The sequence below is a fragment of the Brachionichthys hirsutus genome, unplaced genomic scaffold, assembly GCF_040956055.1.
Source record: "Brachionichthys hirsutus isolate HB-005 unplaced genomic scaffold, CSIRO-AGI_Bhir_v1 contig_703, whole genome shotgun sequence".
NCBI lineage: Eukaryota > Metazoa > Chordata > Actinopteri > Lophiiformes > Brachionichthyidae > Brachionichthys > Brachionichthys hirsutus.
The window spans coordinates 1-22,783 of NW_027180538.1; the positions used below are offsets into that span (position 1 = coordinate 1).

At 40.2% G+C, this 22,783-nt stretch overlaps 1 protein-coding gene across 1 annotated transcript; it reads left to right on the forward strand.

Annotated features, from left to right (window-relative positions):
* Window positions 1–481: 481 nt before the first annotated feature.
* On the forward strand, window positions 482–9,977 carry LOC137915869 (PDZ and LIM domain protein 5-like). Its single transcript, XM_068758989.1, has 7 exons — window positions 482–495; window positions 2,311–2,393; window positions 4,744–4,933; window positions 6,670–6,850; window positions 7,907–8,027; window positions 8,121–8,236; window positions 8,516–9,977. Exons 1-7 carry the CDS (start codon window positions 482–484, stop codon window positions 8,603–8,605), a joined length of 795 nt encoding a protein of 264 aa, XP_068615090.1. The 3' UTR covers window positions 8,606–9,977.
* Window positions 9,978–22,783: the final 12,806 nt, after the last annotated feature.

Here is a 22,783-nt window from a genome sequence, read left to right on the forward strand (position 1 = left end):
TATACTGGCTAAAAGTCTAATAAATCTCAGACGATAGCATGCATCATATCCACCGGCTCCTTCTGTCAGACAAAAAAGAAAAGAAAAAAACATTAAGAATGAGAATGAGAATGAAATAAGAATGAGAATGAGAATGAAAAGAGATTGCTCTCTCTATAGGAAACAGACTGCAGACACATAGATTAGGACTGTATCAGATAGGACTAAAGCTGATTACCCGAAATCAATGCGAACACAACAGCCCACTGGGAGTGTTTATCACAATCCCTGTCATCACACTGTAGCTTATTTTATCGCTGTTGAAGAGAGTTTGCATTTTATACCTTTTCCAAATCATGTATCCATTCAATATATTTTAATATGACTATCATAACTACAAGTAAAAGCTGTGTGACAACAAGATGGACTTTACGTCACACCATCACTGGGAGCCAACTGGGAGAAATGTGGGGTTCAGTATGTTTCCCAACGTTACTTCGACATGGGGACTGCGAGGTTGGAGATCGAACCACCGACCATCTACAATACCATTGGGCCACAGCCACAGTTTAAAGTGAAGCCAGAACATTTCACTTTCACTCTTTATTTTTCATTTTAGACAGACAAAACTCAGAGTAACTATGACAGCAGTTGCCATAACACTTGTCTCCTTTGAGCCCCACCAGGCAGGGCACAAGGGGAAGACGGTGAACCAACTGTTGGCATGCGATGCAACCACCATGCATTTACATGTGTAATACATCTGGGCAGAAACTAATGGCCCACCCAGGCTCTTCAGCTGCCACTGATAGACACACAAATTCTCAAACGCATAAAAGCGCACACACATGCACTTGATCCCCATAGAAAGGATATACATTTTATATAATTTTTAAAAAAGCAGTGGAGGGTTTGAGGCTCTAGGGCCAAACTTTTATTTATCTCGCTTCCACTACGATAGCTGAATGAGCACTATCACTGCAAGAAAGCCAAAAATAGAGCATTGCAAAAAAACCACAAAAAAAACCCCACAGCAAGTAGAGACCATTTTGCATTTTGCATTATGATTATAATTGGGGGGGGGGTTATTTTTCATATATTTTGTTCTGCAAGAGAACATTTTGTCATGAGCGACAATCTGTGAGAGAACAGCATGTTGCCCATAAAAAAAAAGAATAATAAAGAATAATAATGTTTGTACAGACAAAATGTTCCATAGCATCATTCCCTGTGAACCGAACACCTATTTTAGCACTAATCTTTGCTCTGTGCTTCTATCTTCTTTGTTGCCTGACCCGTGAGCTCATTCGCTCAGTGTTGCCACTTCAATTTGCTTTCTGGCAGCATTTAGTGTGATTGACACTAAATTGTGCTGCGGAGCCACTTAAAATTGCTCAGCCTTTGACCCAAAATGTGAAATTTAGCTTAGTTTCTTGGGGGGGGCTGTGAAAATGGCCTGCCACGCTGCAGATGCAAGATCACTGTTTCAGTCTGTTGCTTCACAACCTGAAAAGAAGCACACAAACCATCGCTGAGAGTGAAACGTTTCGAATATAACGGACGTGAATTATTTTTGCACAGTTGCATATCTCACTGTCGATGCCCACAATGTGGTGAAATCGTATTTGTAAGGATGTTGTCTTCTTTTTGTGGTTAACACTGCTAGACACTGCATCTCTCTGCTAGAATGAGCCTCATGCTACATTCATTTTTAAGTTGTCTCAGGTTTTGGGTGGGTTTGTCCAACGCTACCTGTCACCTATCCATCAGATCGGAGGCCTGGGACTCTGCTCTGCTGTGGAAGTCACATGTGGGCAAATGTTTTTGTTCGTGGCGTAGATACACGTAGGAAGTTTGCTGTGAAGTCGAGTGCTGGACTGTTTCAGCTGTTGCTGCACGCTGTGTTTTGGTTGGTACCACGTTTGCCTGTGGTCTGTCAGCAAGTAGGTGGTCTGGAATCTGTCAAGCTGTGTTTTGACAAGAAATTTGAAAAATAGCTCTGCTGGTCTTTTTTTTTTTCTTCCCCCCTGTCGTTTTAGTTCTCTTTTCTTATAGAGGTAGTAACTACACTGGGATCTCAAATGTATTTGGTTGGGAGTGTTAGTTTGGTTAGCAACAGTTAAAAGTGTTCAGTACAGACACGATGAGCTGCATGAACTGCTGCTATTGGGCGATCCACGACTGGATGCTGATTGGGCGTGATGCGAAGAGTAGTTTTGGATTTTGCAATTTCCATACATTTTGAAATACATTTAGTTTAACTGTTGTGCTTGGAATAAAGGCATTTGATTAAAAAACATGACTCTATTTATATTTTGTCTCTCCCTACAGTGATGAGCGAGAGGAGCCAGAATTGAACAGCCATGATTTTGCGGTCGTCAAGACGATGGCCAAAGGACCTGCTGCAGCCCAGGGTAAGGGCCGTGGATGCGCTGTTCGTTCCTGATAGCAGAGCATCCTAAATGGTTTTTATTTCCTCTTTCACACTTTCACAATGACCGCTTGTTCTTGCCAAAATGTATTGAGCCTAATTCATGGAGCTGGGACCAAGCCATAATCATCATGTCTCCTATTTAGTGGCTAAAATAACATTTTGACCACATGTTAAGGAATGCAGCATAATGCATGGCTTTTAGTCACTAAAATAAGTTTTTCTTCATCAAGCCAATTACTATATGAAAACTGTGGAGTCGTACATTACTGCCTCAACCTGCTGCCAAATCAAACAAAAGAATGTGTGTGTGTGTTGGGAGGTGGGGTTACTTTTACCATTGACATGTTGGAAATGTTTCAGACAAAGAAATGGTGGTGTAATCAGAATTGGGTGCCTGAGCTGCTGTTTTATCCTAAGTCATGGTGGCATATGCGCCTCAAAATGTCCCCTATAAAGTTTCTTAAAAATAAACTCTTCTTTAGGAACAAAATCTTATTTAAAGTACACATTTTGATGGGTTAGTATATTTCTCCCTGTAGTTAAACATTTTCTCATGCGAGAATGTTTAGTTCCAAATTGTGACATAATGTAAAACTGATTTATTGCTCTTGGATTGAATGTTATTGGAGCCAGTTAGCAACAGGAAAGAGCCTTATTTTCCATTTTTGAAGCGTGGCATATGTTACAAAATAGGTCATTGTAGACTTTTCCTCTTCTTTTTCTCCAAAGCAGCGCTTACAGAAAAACAACGTAGAAAAACCTGAATGCGAGTACAACCGAACATTTAAAACCTATACAGAAAAGATTAAAAAAAAGAATAAAATATCAATTAAAATGTTTACATTAGTTTACAGTTTCAAATTATACTGTAAATCTACAATGATTATCTAGCAACAGATTCACCTGCAAATTAGTAAAGTTTTCTTTAATACAACATAATTATACTTCTTGAATTAAATTGTTGATTCATTACTGTGTTATTTTATATTTGCAACAAAATACTGGTCACAATTGCAAACTACTTGTAACAAAACTGACGAAGGAAACCAAAAAACACGACAAGAGAATAGAATCCAAAACCTGTATTTTACTCCAAACCGCATAAACAGTCCAACCTGCAAACAAATCCGATTAGGAGCAGGCAAATAGACAGAATCCAGAGATCAGGCAGAATCAGAACGAGGCATCGACCCATTTTGAATTCTGAGCTGCAGTTACTGAAGTCATCGTTTCAGCCTGACTTCTTATAATGGTGTTCAAATGTACAAACACACACACACACACACACACACACACATACAAATGGTGTTTCCTGAAGCAGCTTCACCTGCTTGTGTGATTAATGACACCTTTGCTAATAGTTTGAAACTTCAAACTGTAATATTATATAACCTCAAATTATCTTGTCATTACATTAAAGAAACGGTTGCCACCTAACACCAGACACTCACAATGAATCAAAAGACCACGCAAAAACGATATGCCAATGAACTGGGTCATCCATCGTGACCCTACGTAGGACCGGAGGGCAAACCAGAATGAATTTAGGATTCTTGTGGGCACTTGAAATAAGTAGCTCCCTCAGTCGAAATAAAGACCTAATAGCGAGATGCTCTGAGACTTAGAGGAGAAACCGATTCCTAATCGCTGATAATGTTCACTAACATGTTCAATTTGTAAATGATCACATATGAATAAGTTACTGCAAGAATAATTGCACAGTGAGCATTTGCTACCAGGATTATCATGCAAGATGAGAACATGATGATATGTCACTGTTGCATTTGCAGGTCGCTAAAATGAATACCGCCTTGCGCCGGCATTAAATGTAAGCCAATCTCCGTTTCATGACAAGGAGTGGTGAAGGAAGCCTCCGAAAGCAGCCCCGCCATGCACACATACAAAACACTGCACCTACAGCCGTGTGAAGATTAAAGGCCATCCTGTATGTTTAGCCAGGTGTCTGTGGTTTTGCAGAGGGAATGTATTGGTGGCCTATGTGTGTGTGTGTGTGTGTAGTGCATTTGGTCATGTGCATGCATGCACAACTGCAATAGGCGGAGTGAATGACTATGTGTGGATTGATGACTTGAATCCTTCTTTATGACAGCAGGAATCAGCCAACTGCATGCACTGCCCTGACACCTACCGGGTGTAGAGACAAAGAGGGTAGAGGTCAAATGACTTTCACACCTGGACAGGAAATGCAGACAGCCCTTTCTATGTGCTCACTTCTTTGATTTTTCATCTGCTGTTCTTCCTATAATTTTGTTCCCCTTCTGTTTCCCTGATAAGTATCGCCTTTGTCCTCTCTACTCCATATCCTGCAGGCCGTGGTCTGATCACCCCATCTTTCACTATGACGGGTAATGGGAGTCCCAGTGTTCCGAAGGGTTACATCCCACCCCGACCGGTGCCCCAGCCCCACCCTAAAGATGAGGACACCCTTGTCCAAATGGCAGAACACATGCCTGCTGGGACTCGTACACCCATGTGCGCCCACTGCAATAAGGTTATCAGGTGAGGTGCAAATACTAAAGCGAATAAAATAATTTCTCCCATTAATATTTATTTGAATCTCTTTTGTAATCCTAATCATTCCAGAATTACATATAAATTATGGGGTTTGTCATCAGGAACCCCCCCCCCCCACACACACCTACCGTAATTCCCGGTGTACAAGCCGCTACTTTTTTCCAATATTTTGAACCTTGCGGTTTATGCAACGACGCGGCAAATTTACGTATATTTTCCCACTTTCTCTACGAGCCGTGTTTCGTTAAAGCCTATTTATTTTCGTTACAAAATTAACGCCCGCCCGCCCGGAGGGAAAGCCCCGCTTGCGCGGAGCTGGAAGGGCCCGGCGCTCGTCCAGAGTCGCCGCCGCCGGACCGCCGTACCCGGTCCCCGCCGCCTGTCCGCCATCCGCTACGCGGCGTCGAACGCGCCGCGTAGCGGGGAAGGAACCCGCCCCCTCGACCTCCCGGGCGTCCCCACCCCTGCCGCACCACGCTCCCGCGGACGGAGGATGAGGGGCACGGGGGCAAGGGGGACGGGGACAACCCGCCAGGCGCGCGAGCGCGCCGCGCAGCCTCCGACGGGCGGAGAGGGGAGGGCGACGGGGCGACTGCTCCCCCAGCCGCGGCTCGAGCCCAGCCCCGCTTCGCACCCCAGCCCGACCGACCCAGCCCTTAGAGCCAATCCTTATCCCGAAGTTACGGATCTGATTTGCCGACTTACGAGCCGTGTTCCGTTAAATATCATTTGTCTCAATGCACTTGCAGCTTACGAATATGTGCGGCTTATTTTAGTACAAAATATATATTTTTTTTAATTCAGTGGGTGCGGCTTTTTCACAGGTGCGCATAATAGTTCAGCAATTACGGTACTTATAATTAGGTAAAGAAGACGGTGGACTTTCAGAGCGTAGTTCCATCCCATCGCACTTTTCTACTGTGCAGTGTTTAGTCAGAAGGTGATCGGTACACTAATAAATTAACAAAGGAAAATATGTCCACTTTTCAATTATTCAGTGTCCCAGCTAGGCACTTAAAATAATTGAATTGAATGATCTCGAGTAAATAATCTGTGTATGAAACTGTAGCGCTGCAAACATCTGACTGTAGATGTAGATAAGGGTACGAGGGAATTAAGTTGCATCTGCAGTGAATCGAACCTGAGAGGGATGTTACACTTGCACACGGGCGCACACAAGATGAGCTGATAGCAACTCATGATCAGTCTTTTGTCTCCCATTTGAGGATTATCTTGATGAATGGTGAATAGAATCCCTCGGCGGAGATGGACAGTGCTTTGAAATAACCATGAAGGTTGAGATAATTAGCTATAATCTTGAAAATGTATTTGTACTTGCAGATTTCCTCTTGTTTCAGTCCATTCATGTGTTACAGCATTATCTCATTAAGCCTTTGTTGCATTGTATTGCACGACACTAATGGCAGGATGGCACACACATGCTAATAGCTGCCATGGTTGGGTTTATAAAGCAAGCACTTTGTGTGGAGTTCCTGTCTTTATCCTTCTTTACCCGATTATCACAGTTGATGATACTCAAGTGTTGTTTGAGGGGAAGCAGAGAATGATGCTTCTAGCAGACCTTTAGACACACACATGATTTCTGAAAGGTTTCTCTACCTTTTGGACATATGAAGATACTTTATAACTTCATGAAAAATCTCAACATTGATTTTCCTTTATCGTTTGTCTCTGCCTATTCCTTTTTTTCTTTTCTTCAGAGGGCCATTTCTGGTAGCAATGGGGAAATCGTGGCATAAGGAGGAATTTAACTGTGCTCACTGCCGCTCGTCCCTTGCACATACTGGCTTTGTGGAAGAGAAGGGGTCTGTGTACTGTGAACACTGCTATGAGGAGTTCTTTGCTCCAGTTTGCAGCCGCTGCCAGGCCAAGATACTGGGGGTGAGTCCGTGTGAATAGAAACAGATCAGCAAAGTGTGTCTATGTTTGTCTCTGTGTGTGTCCAGAAGGATTCTACACACTACGCTGATTTAATTAATAATTAAATAAAATAGAAGTAGCCTGCCCATTCCCGTGTGAATAAAGAATATGTGATTGTATTTTTGTATACTCAATACCTGATATAAGCTCCCACATGACAAATATTTTACTATAATTGTTTAGCCTTTACATATTTGGGTTGTGACATTTAACTTATGATCGTCACAAATCAGTACACAGTGTTGACACTTTTTTTTTTTACATTATCTTTACTACTTTCCAGTCTCTCCAGCAAAAGCTCTTTTTCATCTGAATTGTGATTTGTTTTTATTTTAGTAAGAATTTTCCATTTGAAACTAAATAAGGAGTTCAAAATGTATGTTTCATCAAAAATCACTTTTTAAAAGTTGCATTTTAACTACAATGCAGGTCTAACTCCAAATATTTTCAAATATTTTTTACAAATGTTCTGCAGTGAAAACCACTGAAACTAAAGAATGTGGGGCTTTTTGGAAAATTAGGCTTAGAGGCCCAGAGAGTGTTGGTGAACCCAAAGTGCTCCAGTACCAGCTCTGACATTCATCCCTCACATGTTCTAACCTCTTTGGCCTCAATCCCTTTCAACCCTCCATTTCTCACACATCTTCAGCCAGTTTACGGCCACTTATTAACTGGTTTTCTCACCCCTTTCCCCTCTAATCCTTTATTTCACTCTGGCTCACCAATTTTCCATTGATCCCCTGTCGTGTCTTGTTCTCACAGTTTAAGGGTAGGAAAAGTGGTTTATCTATTATAAGCGAGGGAATGTGGCCCCACATGAAAGAGAAGGCATAACATTTTGTGACATGTTGCACAATTCCTGACACATTGTCTACACTTACATACATCTATAAGTGTATGATGGTAGAAATTGATCCTTTTTATTGATACCTAACTGTACTGTTTGCAAATAATGGCCAGAGAAGCAATATTAGCTGGTGCCTTCAACTAATGTGCATTATTTGCATTTGCTCACAGGAGGTGATGAATGCCCTCAAACAGACATGGCATGTCCACTGCTTTTTGTGCGCTTCCTGTCAGCAGCCAATCAGAAACAACACCTTCCACCTGGAGGATGGAGAGCCATACTGTGAACAAGGCGAGTGATGATGATGACTCTGTTGATAACTGATTTTGTGGAAAGACTAATAAATGTTTGTCACCAATACGTCATGCTTTGTCCACAAAATAGACTTCTACAGTTTGTTTGGGAGCAGTTGCCATGGCTGCGAGTTCCCCATTGAGGCCGGTGACAAGTTCCTGGAGGCACTCGGCTACATCTGGCACGACACTTGCTTTGTCTGCGCAGTAAGTGAAGAGTCGTGTAGGGCAAAACAGTAATTAATTGCCAGTGAGGTTTATTCGACCCCCATTCTTTGTTTGTTTGACTGCAAAATCTCTTCAATGCATGTAAATGAGTTTGGGTATTTATAGAATAGAATAGAATAGAAAGCCTTTATTGTCATGGCATAGTGACTACACAATAAGGAGAAATTGAATTACAAAAGTAAGGGTTTTTAAAATATCCTGAACAGTTCACTAATAAAAAAATGTTTTTTTTGGGGGGGCTTTTTCCCCTCACCTCAGGTGTGCTGTACCACTCTGGAAGGCCAGACCTTCTTCTCCAAGAAAGACAAACCTCTTTGCAAGAAACATGCTTACACATTGAAAATATGAATTTACAATTTCCAAGCCATCCGTCCTCTCCTGGTAGTCAATGCGGAAATCCTATGTAGGACGTTTAAGTTCGTCCATCAGTGAAACTCATGCAATACTCAAACAAGCACAAGAGGTGGCTCTTCCTATTCAGGATAAGATAAGCACTGCCTTGTATGCATATAAACAACTGAATTTACAGGGACCCAGAGCCCTTAGACAAAAGACATAACCTTTTATTTCCGTAAGCGGAAAAATATCTTGCAGTAGAGCACTATTTTATATCAAAAGCATCTTTTTACTTTACTTTATCTGAATTTTATTTGCAGTATTCATGTGGTACCACAAGCAATAACTGTTTTCTGACAATAAATAATAGGCATTGTGATGCACGTCTTTGCTTCTTAATCCTGAGTTTAATCTTGAAGCATGACAGTAGACAAATCATAAGATTTATAGTTGCATTAAGTATCCCGAACCCATTAAATCTCATTACACGTATAATTAGGCAGTAAGAAGAGTAAACATCCGTAGCCATTGAGAACGATTACAGAGAGAATTATTTTCTGAGCAGGCATTTATCTTTGTGTTAATGTGTTGCTGCAGATTCAACAGTCTGATAAGCATCTTTTAAGAGAGAATTTCAATCATATTCAGGCGTCTTTTGTATGTTTGGATGCTGTAGTTCTTACTCTGCAAATATTGTATGTGCAATAAACATTTTCATCAAAACATTATTCATATAGTAATTCAATGCAAGTGAGCTGGATGCTTGTGGCAATGGTGACAACTTTTGTCCTTGATACGTGCGTAGAACAACATCATAGTTTTTAAAAAATTTGATGTATTTTTTTTTTTAGATTTCATGTGAAACTGTTAGCATTGCAAAAAACATTACATTTAGTTATTTTACCTTATAGCAGTGAGGCAAATGTAGTGTTGATTTATGGGTGATATACTTGGCAATAAATCTTCAATAAATACATACAAAATTAAATTTTGAATAAAATAATATAAAGCCCAGAATATGTATATGTATGTGTTTCTCCTTGCTATGATAGAATGACCTTTCTTGACAATGTTTTTTTCTGGATTCCATTATTTATTTGTGGTGTGCTTCATAAACTTGGCTTTTTCTTGCCTGGCCTGCAGGAAAACAAGGTCAAATATGTTAGAGACTATAATCCTTGTGTAGTCGGCTGTTTTTTTTTTAAATTGTTTTTTCTATAGAGAAGAATGTCTTATCTGAAGTTTAACTTTTGGTAGAAAAAAGGCAACAATACTGACTTTTACTCATTTCACATAATTCTGAAACAGTAGACGAAGGTATACAGATGCATACAAAATGCTAAGAAAAGCTAACTACAATTGGAACTGTAATGTTTAATAAACGATGTGCATTTGTGTTTCTTTGTATGTAGTTTTTTCATTTTAGCGTGTACATAAAGCTGAAGAAACTCAAAGGGCACAGGGAGAAGAAATCAGAGCAAAAAAGTAGATCCTGTGAGAATAAAGAATGTGATTGGATTAGTTGAGTGATATGTTTGAGAATAAGTAAATTAAGATATTACTTGTTGACATCAACTAGTCATCTCTATCCTTTAGTACAGTGACACACATTTATTCCCAACCTTTTAAATAAAGTACCTCTGTACCGCTATTTTTTTTCCGTATTGCATTTGGGTTGCATTAGCCTTCTCAGCTTTAAGCAGAGTCATCAGCCGCCACCACCACAACCACCTCTGCATCATGTGTCTCAACCTTAGGGGGGTATTTATCTTGCTGCATCTCAGGGAAGATACCCTACGTCAGGATCTCCTTGAAGTGTTACAGTAAACAGACGCCATGTAGAGTAGGATCCATCTGCAGCAGGTCTTCACTCAGTTTGCTCCAGCTAAGGCAATACCTTCTGTGTGGCATTAATCACCCCTCATACTCCTTTTTTGGAGGAGCTGAGGTTTTCGTGTGTGTGTGTGTGTGTGTGTGTGTGTGTGTGTGTGTGCAAGCAAGAGAGAGAGAGAGAGAGAGAGAGAGAGAGAGAGAGGTCGGCGGTGTGGTTTGGAAACAGTTCCCCTCACATCTGTACGGAGCAGCTCCCGAGTGCAATAACTTTTCCTCTCATGGTAAGAAGTCAACAGAAACGGTGAGTAGCTCAAGTAGGACGTGGAGGCGAGAGACACTAACGAGAAGCTTTGTTCTTTACGCGTTCCAACAGTTTTCAATCGTGACTGATTGACAGGAGTTGCTGCTCTTTTGTTTGTTGACACATTTCCTGCGCGCCCGACTGGTGCGTTAATTGGAGGTATTCAGGATGTAACTTTGCGCAGTGAGAATCTGGTCTAGTGGTGGGAGTTTGCACGGAGGCAGCAGCTGAAATGAACTACATTTACTTCTTGCCGCACGTTTGTCTTGGTTAAATTCGATTGCTGATTGATGAACAGAATATGTTTGAAAAGCTAGAAATAACCTTGGCTTCACATTTTGTACAAAAAAAAAAGTTGTTTTTCCTTCTGGTCGGATGTAAACAAATGCAATCACAGTTGGCACAAATAAAAATGCCATACAACTGTCTTCCTTCTGATATCATCAGGTTAGACATAATTTTGTGTTTTAGTAAACTCAGTAGTTGTAAAGTCACATCTCCAGAGAATCAATGTATTATAGTGAACCTCCAGTGGAACTCAAGTACTCAAATAAAATGTATCCCAGGTGTGAGGTGACCGGGCAGAAATAAACCCATTAAGCACATGGAAATGTGCTTTATGGCAAATATGGTCAGTGCATATGGGGTTGTTTAAATTTATGAACGCTGCCCTTTGCCTCACTACTGAGGACAATTTTGAGGCATGTTTACTTTACTTTGCTACTTTATGCTTCTACTCTAGTGGGAGCTATTTAAATGTTATATTAGTTAACATTAGTTAATTTCATATTACATTAAAACCAAACAATCTTCCAGGGCATTAAATCCTTTAAAGCTTTAAAATCAAGAAAGTATACAACATAGTATTTATTAAATATTCTACTGTGCATAATCTGTCATCTCTTTGTGAATATTTGATGCTATTGTATGACATAGTGTCTGGGCTGATGCCATTTAAACAATGTAAACTATAGGACCTCTCGTTTAAATAGAAAAGTTAAACGCTACTCTTTCTGCAGTCATTTCATTTAGAAAATAATGGAGACTTATTGTAACAACAACATGTCTACTTTTAATTTCTGAGACTTGGAAAGTAAGCCCCCATCTTCGAGGGGTCAGAGAGAATAAAATGAAAATGTAGACAGCCTCCAGCACTGAACGACCTCCAGCCCAGTATTCCCCATACACCCTAGCTACACACACGCACACACACACGCACACGCACACAGCGTTCAGCTCTCGTCTGAGTCCAGTAACCAGGTCCAGGTGTTTGTCAGTGTGGGTTATGACAAGAGTATATCTGTATGTGGGCGCAAGAGTATGCATGTGTAAATGTATATCCAGATGGCAAAATACTGTTGCTCCAAATCTTACCCCACCTCATACGGGGGCTCCTGGGCAGAAAACACCGGGGGCCTGCGCAGGAAAACACTCAGCAAATATGAATGAAAAGCGCAGAGCTCCAGACGTGTGTGTGTGTGTGTGGTTGCCTGCATGCATGCGTTGTATTCCTTGTTTGTTAGTCTAATAAATAAATGCAGTTATTGAGGCTTCACTGGAAGCAACAGTCTTATTCAAGCCAGGAACACGGCACTCTAATTTGAGCAGCACCTTCAATTGACTGTATAATTGAGTTTCATGTAGCAGCTGTAAACAAACAAACAAACAAAAGCTTCCATCTGTGTTTCTAAAAGACAGAAATAGAGAGAGAGAACATTTCAGACTCTTAATCCTACTTCCTGTTGAACAATGTGCTTTATACTAGACTTTCAGATCACTTTCCTATAATCTGCAAATAGCAACTTTTAATACTTACTTTCTTTCTGTTGGTCTACAAGAATGAGTGGAATGCAAGAAAGGAAATATAATTAGTTAAATGGCATATTTACATGCAAAAGGATCCCATGGGAGAGTAATTAGTTCATATTAAATAACAACTCTCACAGATCGATATAAGTAACATATACACTTCCCTGCGATATCTGTGGATTCCCCATCTAAGGTGTACCAAATGTCATTTTTATCAGACATGTCAGGCTGTTATCAGGGAATGCTAAACTGGATATAACTAAGGTTAACTGAAAGGAATGACAAAACAATGAGTTGTAGTGGCAGCTGATGAAATAGAGTTCAAGTGTTCAGGGAGACCAAAGACTGAAAATATCTTCAGTTGCAAAGTCTCATTCTTTTTAACTGAGACGGTGATGGATGAATGCCATATCTTACATGTCCTATCCTATATTCAGGCTCCTCCACTAATGGAGGGCGGGGGGTTGCACAGAAAAATGTAAAAGCCTTAAGCACTTGAGTTACCGGTACTATATTCACTGCAGTATTTCTGTGCAGGTGAACGTGTCAAGCGAAGGAAGTGAAATCCGAGCAGAGATTATTAAGATAGTTAAAAAAATATACAATAATGTGTTCATAAAGACAGCTCAGCAGGGATGGGCTCCTCCAGCGTTGCTCCTGTTGTAGAGATGGAGTGGATAAGAGCTTTAACCCTGAGGTTCTTCTTCTCTTAGATCTTTGGACTTTCGTTCTTAATTACAGTGTCAATATGATTTATAGTAATGTTTGCCCGAATTCTAAACACGCTGAGTGTGTTAGAAAGGCTTCTGAAAGCCTTGGATATTCTTACAAAGTTAAAGACTTATTGAAAGAAAAAAGGCTTAATATGAGCTTTTCAAACTGAACTCTGGGTGAAATATCAAATTATATTAAACTGTTCTACATTTATCAGCTACCTCTGACTCGCCTAAAGAGCAACAACAACAACAACAAAAACAAAAACACAAACACATTGCTCCCCTTCATCATTTGTGCAGCAACATTTCAACATCAATGAGAACCTAATCTAAAATAACGAGACTTCCCACTGTTGCTTTACTGCAGAGGTCGCCAGAGGACATTGTGGTCTAAATACAGAACTTTACTTAGCAGCAGGTTCTTTCTCTTATTTCTTCTTTCCTCCAGCTATGGTTAATTCGTTTTTTTAAAAAAATGCTTTAGTGAACACGCTTTGCTTTTGATGTAAGTAGTTATATATTCCTGTTTGAAAATGATTTGTGCTCACTATGTCTTGTATTATCTTTCCTAAATAGTGCGTTGGTAAGATGACTTTTTGCTGATTGTTAGCTGCCACTAATAAAAATGCTCAAGGAAAATTATTCAAGACAATGAAATAGGCCGATCTTCAACAAATCCAAAACTTTATTTCCCGATGGGGTCTATGAGGTTCACTTGACTCACAGCGCAGTTGATGGTCCATTTCAATGTTTCGTCATTAGAGGGGGGATTTAGCTCTCGGTGCAGACTGGACTGCAGACAGGCTAATATTAGCTGTGGTTTCTGCTTCGGACTCATCGTTCAAGGTATAATACAATACACGGCTTTTAGATGTGTCTTCCTGGATAATCACTGGAGAAACAGCCCTGATTTGGAAAATGAAGCCATGAAAACACTTGAGATACCTCGTGCATGTTTGCCACACAGGCTGTCTGGATCCCAGATGAGAAACATCAGAGGTTTTGATGGATTTGTTCAGATTTAACAAGGATTAATGTGAACAGGTAAATGCGATTTACTTTGTTCATGCTGTCCCTGCGTTGATGCCTTGCTTTTCATCTCTCAGTGCTGTGATGTACTGGGTACTTTATCTTGACAGAAGGCTCATGCAGCTGCCCGAGGATCAAGGAAGTCAAGTGACAAAACTGTATTATTTTTTTCATTGTAAATAAAATGTGATTGAGTGAGCAGAATTGCATGCGTGTGAGAAAGATCTTTGACTTTACACACATGTTTCCTATTGGTTCTTCCTTTGTTGTCCTCTGAAGCTGGGGTGAGTTAAGCATTTTCTTTTTTTTTTTGGTGATGGAAAATCATGCTCTATTGCCTGAGCTGGCTTTGATATGTTTCAACAAGTGTACACTGACAAATTTGCACAAAGTTCAAGCACATATTTTTAGTGCACGTCCCAGACAGTGATTAATACTGTAAGGTATGTCATCATTTTATTGAATCAAAACTAATAACTACTAAAACTAGCATTCATCAATATTTGTAAGCACCTGTCAATGTTCTTGCAAGAGCATTTTTGTTTCTTATGACTCTACATCAAAATATATGGAAGAAAAATAATATTAAAAGCGACAATCAAGTACTGAAGTGGTGGATTTTACACTCATATTTTATTTTTCTGTTTTCTTGGTTGATCTTGAGCTCAGTTTGGTTTCAGATCAGAAGTATGGTGTAATATTTTTTCTTCACATAGCAACCAAGTACTAAACGGATGCCTTTTGCTATTTAGAGACTGTTGTTGTTGTTTTCTGTTTCCATGGTTAGAAGTTAAACATTTGACTAAAAAAAATTTCAAAAAATGTGTTTCCCCATGTTGGTGTACGTGTGGGTCTGATATTTTACAAATGTATATTTTATTTCATGTATTTATTTTAATAAGGAAAATTGAACCTGAGCTCAGAGATGCAGTTAATAATAAATGCAATCGACAGGACAATGTGACGACTCAAATTCACCAAAGGTTCATTAACATTCAGGATGAACTGACTAAACCTTTGTTGTTCCCGAAACACGTCTTTGACCATAATTACTGAGAATCCATGCAGTTATATGACACAGCTTTACACAAATGGGGTGCAATGATGACATTTTATATCACAAAAGGCAATTTTACTGTGACATCAGAATATATCTGGAAGCTACTTTTCAGGTCTCCGTTGAAGACCATTTGTCAGTAGTAGAAGGGGACATTGTGATTCTATTCTATGTGACGTAGCAACATATTTCAGAATGTCTTGGTGTATAAATAATCTTAACTTTAGTGGCTGAGCATATTGAAATTGCAGAAGGGATCTGTTTTTTTTTTTTATTTGCCTGCTGATAAATCTACAGCCGTTATCAGCACACAGTCTTTCATAGTGCTGATCGTGAGCTGCAGGTGGCAGCTGCTGCACATCGTGACAAAGATGTCCATCAGTCCTCTGTACTTTGAAAGCAGCACGTTTTATTCAGTGGAATCGATGTAACAATAATGTAGCCAAGCTTGTGCTTTTGCATCATAACTCTGGTTTGTGCATTTTCATTGGCTTATTAGTCTTTTCTTTTTGCAACCATATTGTGATGCTGCACAGTTACATTACCCTTTTTTAGGCTCTGTTACTCCGCCTCTCCTCCTCAGGGTGGACTTTTAATTCACATCCTCCTCTGATCTCATGATGGAGTTATTCTATGCCTGTGCTCTATAAATCATAGAGGATGCACAGGTCAACCAATTCTCCCCCTGTGTCCCCCCCCTTTCCCCCCCTTTGAACGATGTGTAAGTTGGCATCAACACCTTTTAGAAACGATACTTGAAATGTCTCAGCCCTCTGACAGCTACAGGAACCAAAGAAAGATTATAGTAATCAGCAAATTACTACGACAAACTTAAGTACTGGGTGTAATACTGCACTGAGAGCAGCCTGTGTCAATGGTATAAGATATATTTAAATGATCACCCATTAATCTCACTAATAGCACACAGAATCGGTTGAGGCATGTGTAAAAGCTGCTACCGCCTCGTTCTGATCTGCTGCTATGTAAAGTTAGACATTAGACCAAATCGGCTTACGGCCAATCCCTCGGAGCCAATTGTGGTCAACTACCTGTAATATAAATGTTTAATGAAGGAATGAAACTAGAGTGTATTAATAGGGAGAGCACTAATCACATACATGAATCTCATGTTGAGTTCTGGGGATGCTTTAAATCGCTTACTTTTCTTTGAACTCTGTGGCTGTTCTTTATTTGGTAGATCACAAGTCTGTCCTCTTGTGTTTGGGTTGGCTCATTCCTAACCAAAGTAATCACTGGAGCTGCAGTTCACTCAAAGGAAGGAATGGAAAAAGAGTGATGAGTGGGGGGCTGAAAGAGAGGAAAAATAGCCATCTGGATCCCCTTTGGGGCAATTTCATCGCTCTTGCCCTCCAAACCTGAAACACTCAATTTCATCAAATTTGAGGTGCCCTTCATTCTAGGGTTGCAGAAAATTATCATATTCATCGACTCTGAATCTATTTGTTATTTGCACAAAATGTACACATTTTATTTTGCAAAGTTTCCATGAAAGCCAGTTGTTTTAGGCAACTTTAAAGGATTGGAATTTTGTACAGAGCATCTCACAAGCTCTAAATTCTTGCAGGCGTTACACATAAAGTTAACCATGATTAGTAGCAGCTGTGCCTTTTGTGTTGTTCTACATTTGTATTATTATATATTTAGATTGTACTACAAATTCTATATTTTTTAGTTTTCCGTGGAATGAATCTGAGGGGATTCTGAAGGATGTCGGTATTCTCCATGGAATTTATCCAAAAACCAATATGCACTACTCAAGACTCGCCAAAGGAATGAAGGATAGGTCATATACTGATGCACTTTTTGTGGATGTCAAGGGAGAAATATTATTTTCAGACGAGTCTTGTTTCAATTTGTGCAGACAAAAAGAAAAAAAAAACCCAGTGCCCTTGCCAGTTTTAACTTTAGTGAGATAGAGAAGTAAGAGCCGAAAACCCAAGAGCAGCAAAACAGAATATCTCACTACCTAAAGACACAGGGGGGACTTTTATTTTGACCAAACTTTGTACTCGGGCAGGCACTGTGAAGGTGTAAATGAAAGAAAGGGGCAAAGAAGTCAAAGCCAGCAGGTCAAAGCGACAGAAACAGATGTCCAGGAAAGAATGTTATTAAGTGGAAGAAGAAATTGTGTCTAAGGCATTGCACCTCACGGTGGTGTGTAGTTTGGTCTGTGTCCCCCTTTTACTGACTCATCTTATTGTTCTCCACAGCGTGCGTTTAGGTCTGGAATGATGAATGGCTTTCTTTGATTCCTGCAGATGTGTCATTTGGCAAAGGATGGGGCAAATGTGTATAATCAAACTCAGAAGCCATTCGTTATTATTCTCCCTGTCTGCCTCCTGCCTGCTTCCCGCTCTCTAAACGTCCTCCATCTGCTGCTGCAGATGTAGCAATTTGTGTCACATCATTGATACTCTGCCGGCTGGAATTACGTTCGCGTTGCCTGTGCAGACACTACCTTCCCACAAGGCATAAATCCACGATGGGCTCGTCAGTGTGTCTTCCAAAGTCATTATTCCAGAGTAATTACATCTGATTGGTCCCAAATTAAATTTTCTCCCCGAGACGCTGAATCTGATGCATGTGAAATCAAATCTCAAGGGGGCCTGTTTCTTCACTTTGAACAGCCGATGGATTTACACAAATCCACCTCACAAGGCGACGATAACGTGAAGCAGACCTTTGGGAGTTTTGTGCACCCTGCATCACTCTCATGCTTATTGAACAACTTTATTGATTGATGCAGGTCTGGGTGGAGTCTGTAGTTCATTCACATCTGCTGATGTAGGTCATGTATGACCTTGCCTGATGCATAGTTACCTCCGCCGAGATGAAGGTTATGCGATTGGCTGCGTTTGCTTGTCCGTCGGTCCGTCCGTCTGTTAGCAAGATAACTCAGAATGTTCTGTACAGATCTTGATGGAACTTTTAGGAAATGTTTGGACTGCTAGCCGGAACAGACGATTCAATTTTGGTGATGATCCAGAAGAAAAAAAATCAAAATACACATCAACTCCGATTCACTTCTACTTTTCATGGTTGGTGTATAAAGATACCAAGAACAATTTATAACTTTTGGTGATGATCCAGATCCAGGAATGAGCTGCTCGGCGAAGGTCTGCCCTCTCTGAGTGCTTTACTAGTTTCTGTATAGGCTAACCGTGCAGTGAAGGGCTGCTGTTTGTAGATTTAATTATATGATTTGAAAAAGAACATCTAATCAGCTCTTCCAGATCAGCAGGACAGTGATATCCAAAATGAGGAGGAAATTCAGAGCAATTTAGAGTGCAAGGGAGACCAGATGTCCCAAACAGGCTCCTGTAGGTTCAAATACCATTTAGCAGATGAACTCATATTAGAGCAGTGTCACACACAAAGTGCTTGAAATCCTTGACGTATCATTAGGGTTTCATCTGCAGGGAGGAATTCTCATCAGGCTTTTTTTTTTCCAATATGAATACCTAAAAACATCTCTTTTTGTTTTCATTTTTTAAAAACTCACACATGTGGCACCAATATTTCTCTCTTATCTCTTAACTATAGCTATTCTTTTACACACACGCACACACACACACACGTATTCAGACACCCATACGTATAAATATGCATTAACAAACACACACACACACACCCCAACTCACAATTCTGAGTCCAGGCTGTTTGGTTAATGTGTTGTCTGAATTCTCTTTCATCAGTGACATTTGGCCTAAATTAAAATAATCTTGCTAATGATGAAAACATCCTCAATATTATAATTACATTAGTAAAAAAAACAAACAAAAAAACAAGTAGGATGGGACGTGGAAATTCAAGTTGTGTGAGAGTCTTGTTTCTCTGTAAAGGAAACACAGTAAAGAACAGCAAAGTTGCCACCGGGTTCAGGTTCTAGCTAATCAACGGTGCACACAGGCGTGACTGTTCTGTTCCAGGGGACTGGACATGGAGCGAAGGGAGGGCACAGACAGGATGAGGGTCCTGCCTGAAAATGGGGGCATAAGGGCAGAAGGAGAGCGAGAATGCATGCCTTTGATTGAGGTGTGTGTGTTTGCGTTCACAGGCCTCAACAACATTCTTGTTTTATATTTCTCTAGAGGCATGTGTATGTCATGCAGACGGGGAAAAGAAGCACATTAATGGTACGAAGAAGTCACTTAATAGTTGAGAGTTAAGCGAGTTGTGTTTCTAAGGCTGCGCTTTATAATCACTATCAGATGTCTGGGTGGAGGAGAGGGCCAGAAAGAGACCTGGCGTGTGTGTGTGTGTGTGTGTGTGCGAGAGAGAGAGAATATTTTTTGATGTGAAAAACAAGGTTAATATGCGTATGTGACATACACACATGTATGTCACTTTTAAAATGGCTACATTTTACAGGATGTATATTTGTCCAAGTAAACTTGATTCTTTTGTTTTATGTTGCTGAACACACACACACATACATATATATAATCTTAAAAGAAAAGCTTTTGCTTCTCACAAAAAGGAAACGTTGGTGATTTTATTCTTCGCCCAGTTGTCCACTGTTTAGCTGATCGTCTTACATTTGCGAGGACTCTTGAATGCCGTTCATTATTTCGCTGCTGATTGGCGTCTCCATTGTGCAGGAACCTACAAACCTGTGGGTGGCATGTTTAGTTTAGCTGCATATAAAGGTGTGCTGCAGTAATTGAGTGTGCAGGCTCTGCTTGTATTCAGCAAGGCTTTGTCCTAATCATTGTCAGATGGTGGACAGAGTCCTTGCGTCTGGAGACATTTATGAGGCCTGCGTCTGCCTAGGGGGAGAATGGGCCCGACGAGCTTGTCCTTTGTTGTCTGAGAACACGAGAAATGGAAAATAAGGAGCGAATGATGGTAAATGTGTGGTCGGCCAACAGATTTATATGTCCAACGTCACCATTGCAGAAAGACCTTGTTATTGCACAGTTGTCCAAACAGTATTTGCTATTTATACCGGCACCAGAACCACATCTGATGTGGGTTTTATTACCGTGTAAAAGGTTTCCTCTGCGTCAAAGCCACCAAAGTGGTTGATTTAAACAAATGAATATCACTTATTAAACAAAAAAAAACTGAAAAAAAAGAAAAACTTCCACCGCTAATTGGTAGCCAGAGATTTCAGGTAAACCATAACCAACCATTTTTGTGACCAACTATCTTGAATGCCTCAAAGCTGTAGATGGACGTGAGTCATGAATATCGTTAGTCAAGACTTTTTTCTCCAGTATCTAAGACGTGTCTGACTTTAGTAGCCTAATCTGATCTGAAGGAGGATTGTATTGTTAATATTCCTTGATCGCTAACTCACACTTTGAATGTTTCATGTTGCCGGTGTGTTATTGCTCTGAAGTTGTTAGCAGGGTCTTACCTCAGCCACGTGTTGTTTGACATGTTGTCATTTTACAAACAAACAAAAAATATAGTTTAGAAATGAGACTTGACACCCCTAAGTAGAAAAACAATCCATTTTAGCAACGTTTAGAGTTCGTTTTAAGTGCTCATAAGCTTAGACTGGCGCATGCACACAGAGGAAGCTGAAAGATGTCAAATAAAATGAAAGCATGCAGCTGGTAAAATAAGAAATGCAAGCGACTGTGGAGAGTTTTGTACTTTTAAGAAGTGTGAAGAGTTCCGTACAGCATGTCGGGGTCGGTTTCTGCGTTTCACTGGTTTTTTGCTCTTTCTCTGAACTTTTTCCTTCTTTTTTCCTGGAGATTTTCCAGCAGTGAGCTGTAATCTGCTTCCACCAGCAAAGTGAACAAGATTTTTCTTTGCGCAAGATACTGAGACCTGAAGTCTTCAATGCACTGTTGTTACTTCACTTAGGATCCATTAGCTGTCTCTGTTGGCACGAATGCTACAGAGCCATAAAAAAAAAAGATTTCAGGAGCAGATTCCAAACCTTTCCTTGACCCTGAGCAAATATATGTAATTAAGCAATGAAATCTCGTTTGAGCTGCCATGACCAAGGCCTTCTGGTACAGGAAATTAAGGGTAATCTGGAGCCTGTGGGCTCTCTTTGTTGCCACTAGGCTTTCTCGAGGTGAAGTTGCTCCCCGTCAAGGTTGTTTTTCAGCCCGTATGAATGATTTTTTTTGTGTTTCTGCCCTCACCATGCCCGTCTCGTCACCTCCGTCTGTCGGTCACTGTGCTTACATGTCTGATACTGTGATGTGTGGGGAAACCTTTTGCTTGGTTATTTAGTCTCTCATTCATTAAATGATGGAAGATCTATTGAAATAGACAGCCTGAAATAGTATTAACATATATTTATATATATGCTAGTATAGGGCCACATGTAAGCTTCATTAGACAACCTTTGTTTTTCTCAAAATGTGTAAGAAAAAGCAGAACTATAACTATAACTTCAGATGACCTCGAATTAAATGAAAAGATCAGAAATGAAAATCAACTCGAGAATGTGTATCTGTAACATCAGCAGGGGAGTCCATAGTCTTAACCATCCTTCAGTTTCTATAGAAGGCACTGATGTCATCACTCCACCACTTAATGCCCATGAATTCTGCAGCATCTTGCAATTTTGTTTAATCACAACTAAATTGCAATTATTATATCTTTTTTTTTTACCAGTCGCACAATGAATGATCCACATAGACCTACAACAATTGCAGTTAATAATTATTTTCCTTCATTAAAAATAATTTATTTTTACCACGTTGTGGTGGAACATTTTATGCTAAATACAGCTGAAGAGTTGTTAAAAAGATGTTCCAACTTAACAGTGAAAGCTTAATTTGAAATAGCAACTGGACATGTAATGAAATCAACATTGTGTTAGTGAGCAAAGATGTGATGAAGAGAAGTGTATTGTGTACGTGCACGTACACACACACACACACACAACTTGAACTTTGTCAACCTAAGCTACACAGAAATCCTCCAAAAACAAGCATCCTCACTGATCGGAGACATGAGAGAGTAATTCCCTGGATTGTAGCATGTGATGTAAAAGGTGGGCCCACTTCTCAGCGGTGTTGAGTGTCTGTGTGTGTTTGTTGTTTTTGTGTAATGAAAGCAAAGAACGCAGAAAGAGGAGTGATGTTGGATAATTGCTGCCGTGCTTCAGGTTTCAACCGTTTTGATCTTCCAAACGTGGTCCATCCGTCAGCAACGAGGACACTGATCCAAAGTTCAAAAAGGGACACACACTGTCTCCCTTGCTTTGTCACTTATACAGTTTGTTTTTTGCACAGCACATTTCACCACAGTGTTTTGGTGAAAAAGAAAGGTTCCAGACCAAACAGTTGGAAAGAATTTGGTAACCTTTCAGGTGCACAGATGATGTGTTTCCGGGTAGAGGACGTACAAACTGAGCAGTCAACACAACCAGGGTGAGTCATATTTGTCAAACGTCTGCTCTGTATCTCAGACACCTCTTAAAATGCAATGTGCAAAAAAAAAACAAACAA

Excerpts from the sequence above, each read along its gene's own strand:
- LOC137915869 (XM_068758989.1), top strand. Across the intron at positions 4,934-6,669 it reads CACTGCAATAAGGTTATCAG|AGGGCCATTTCTGGTAGCAA; the intron begins GTGAGGTGCAAA and ends TCTTTTCTTCAG. Across the intron at positions 6,851-7,906 it reads GCCAGGCCAAGATACTGGGG|GAGGTGATGAATGCCCTCAA; the intron begins GTGAGTCCGTGT and ends ATTTGCTCACAG.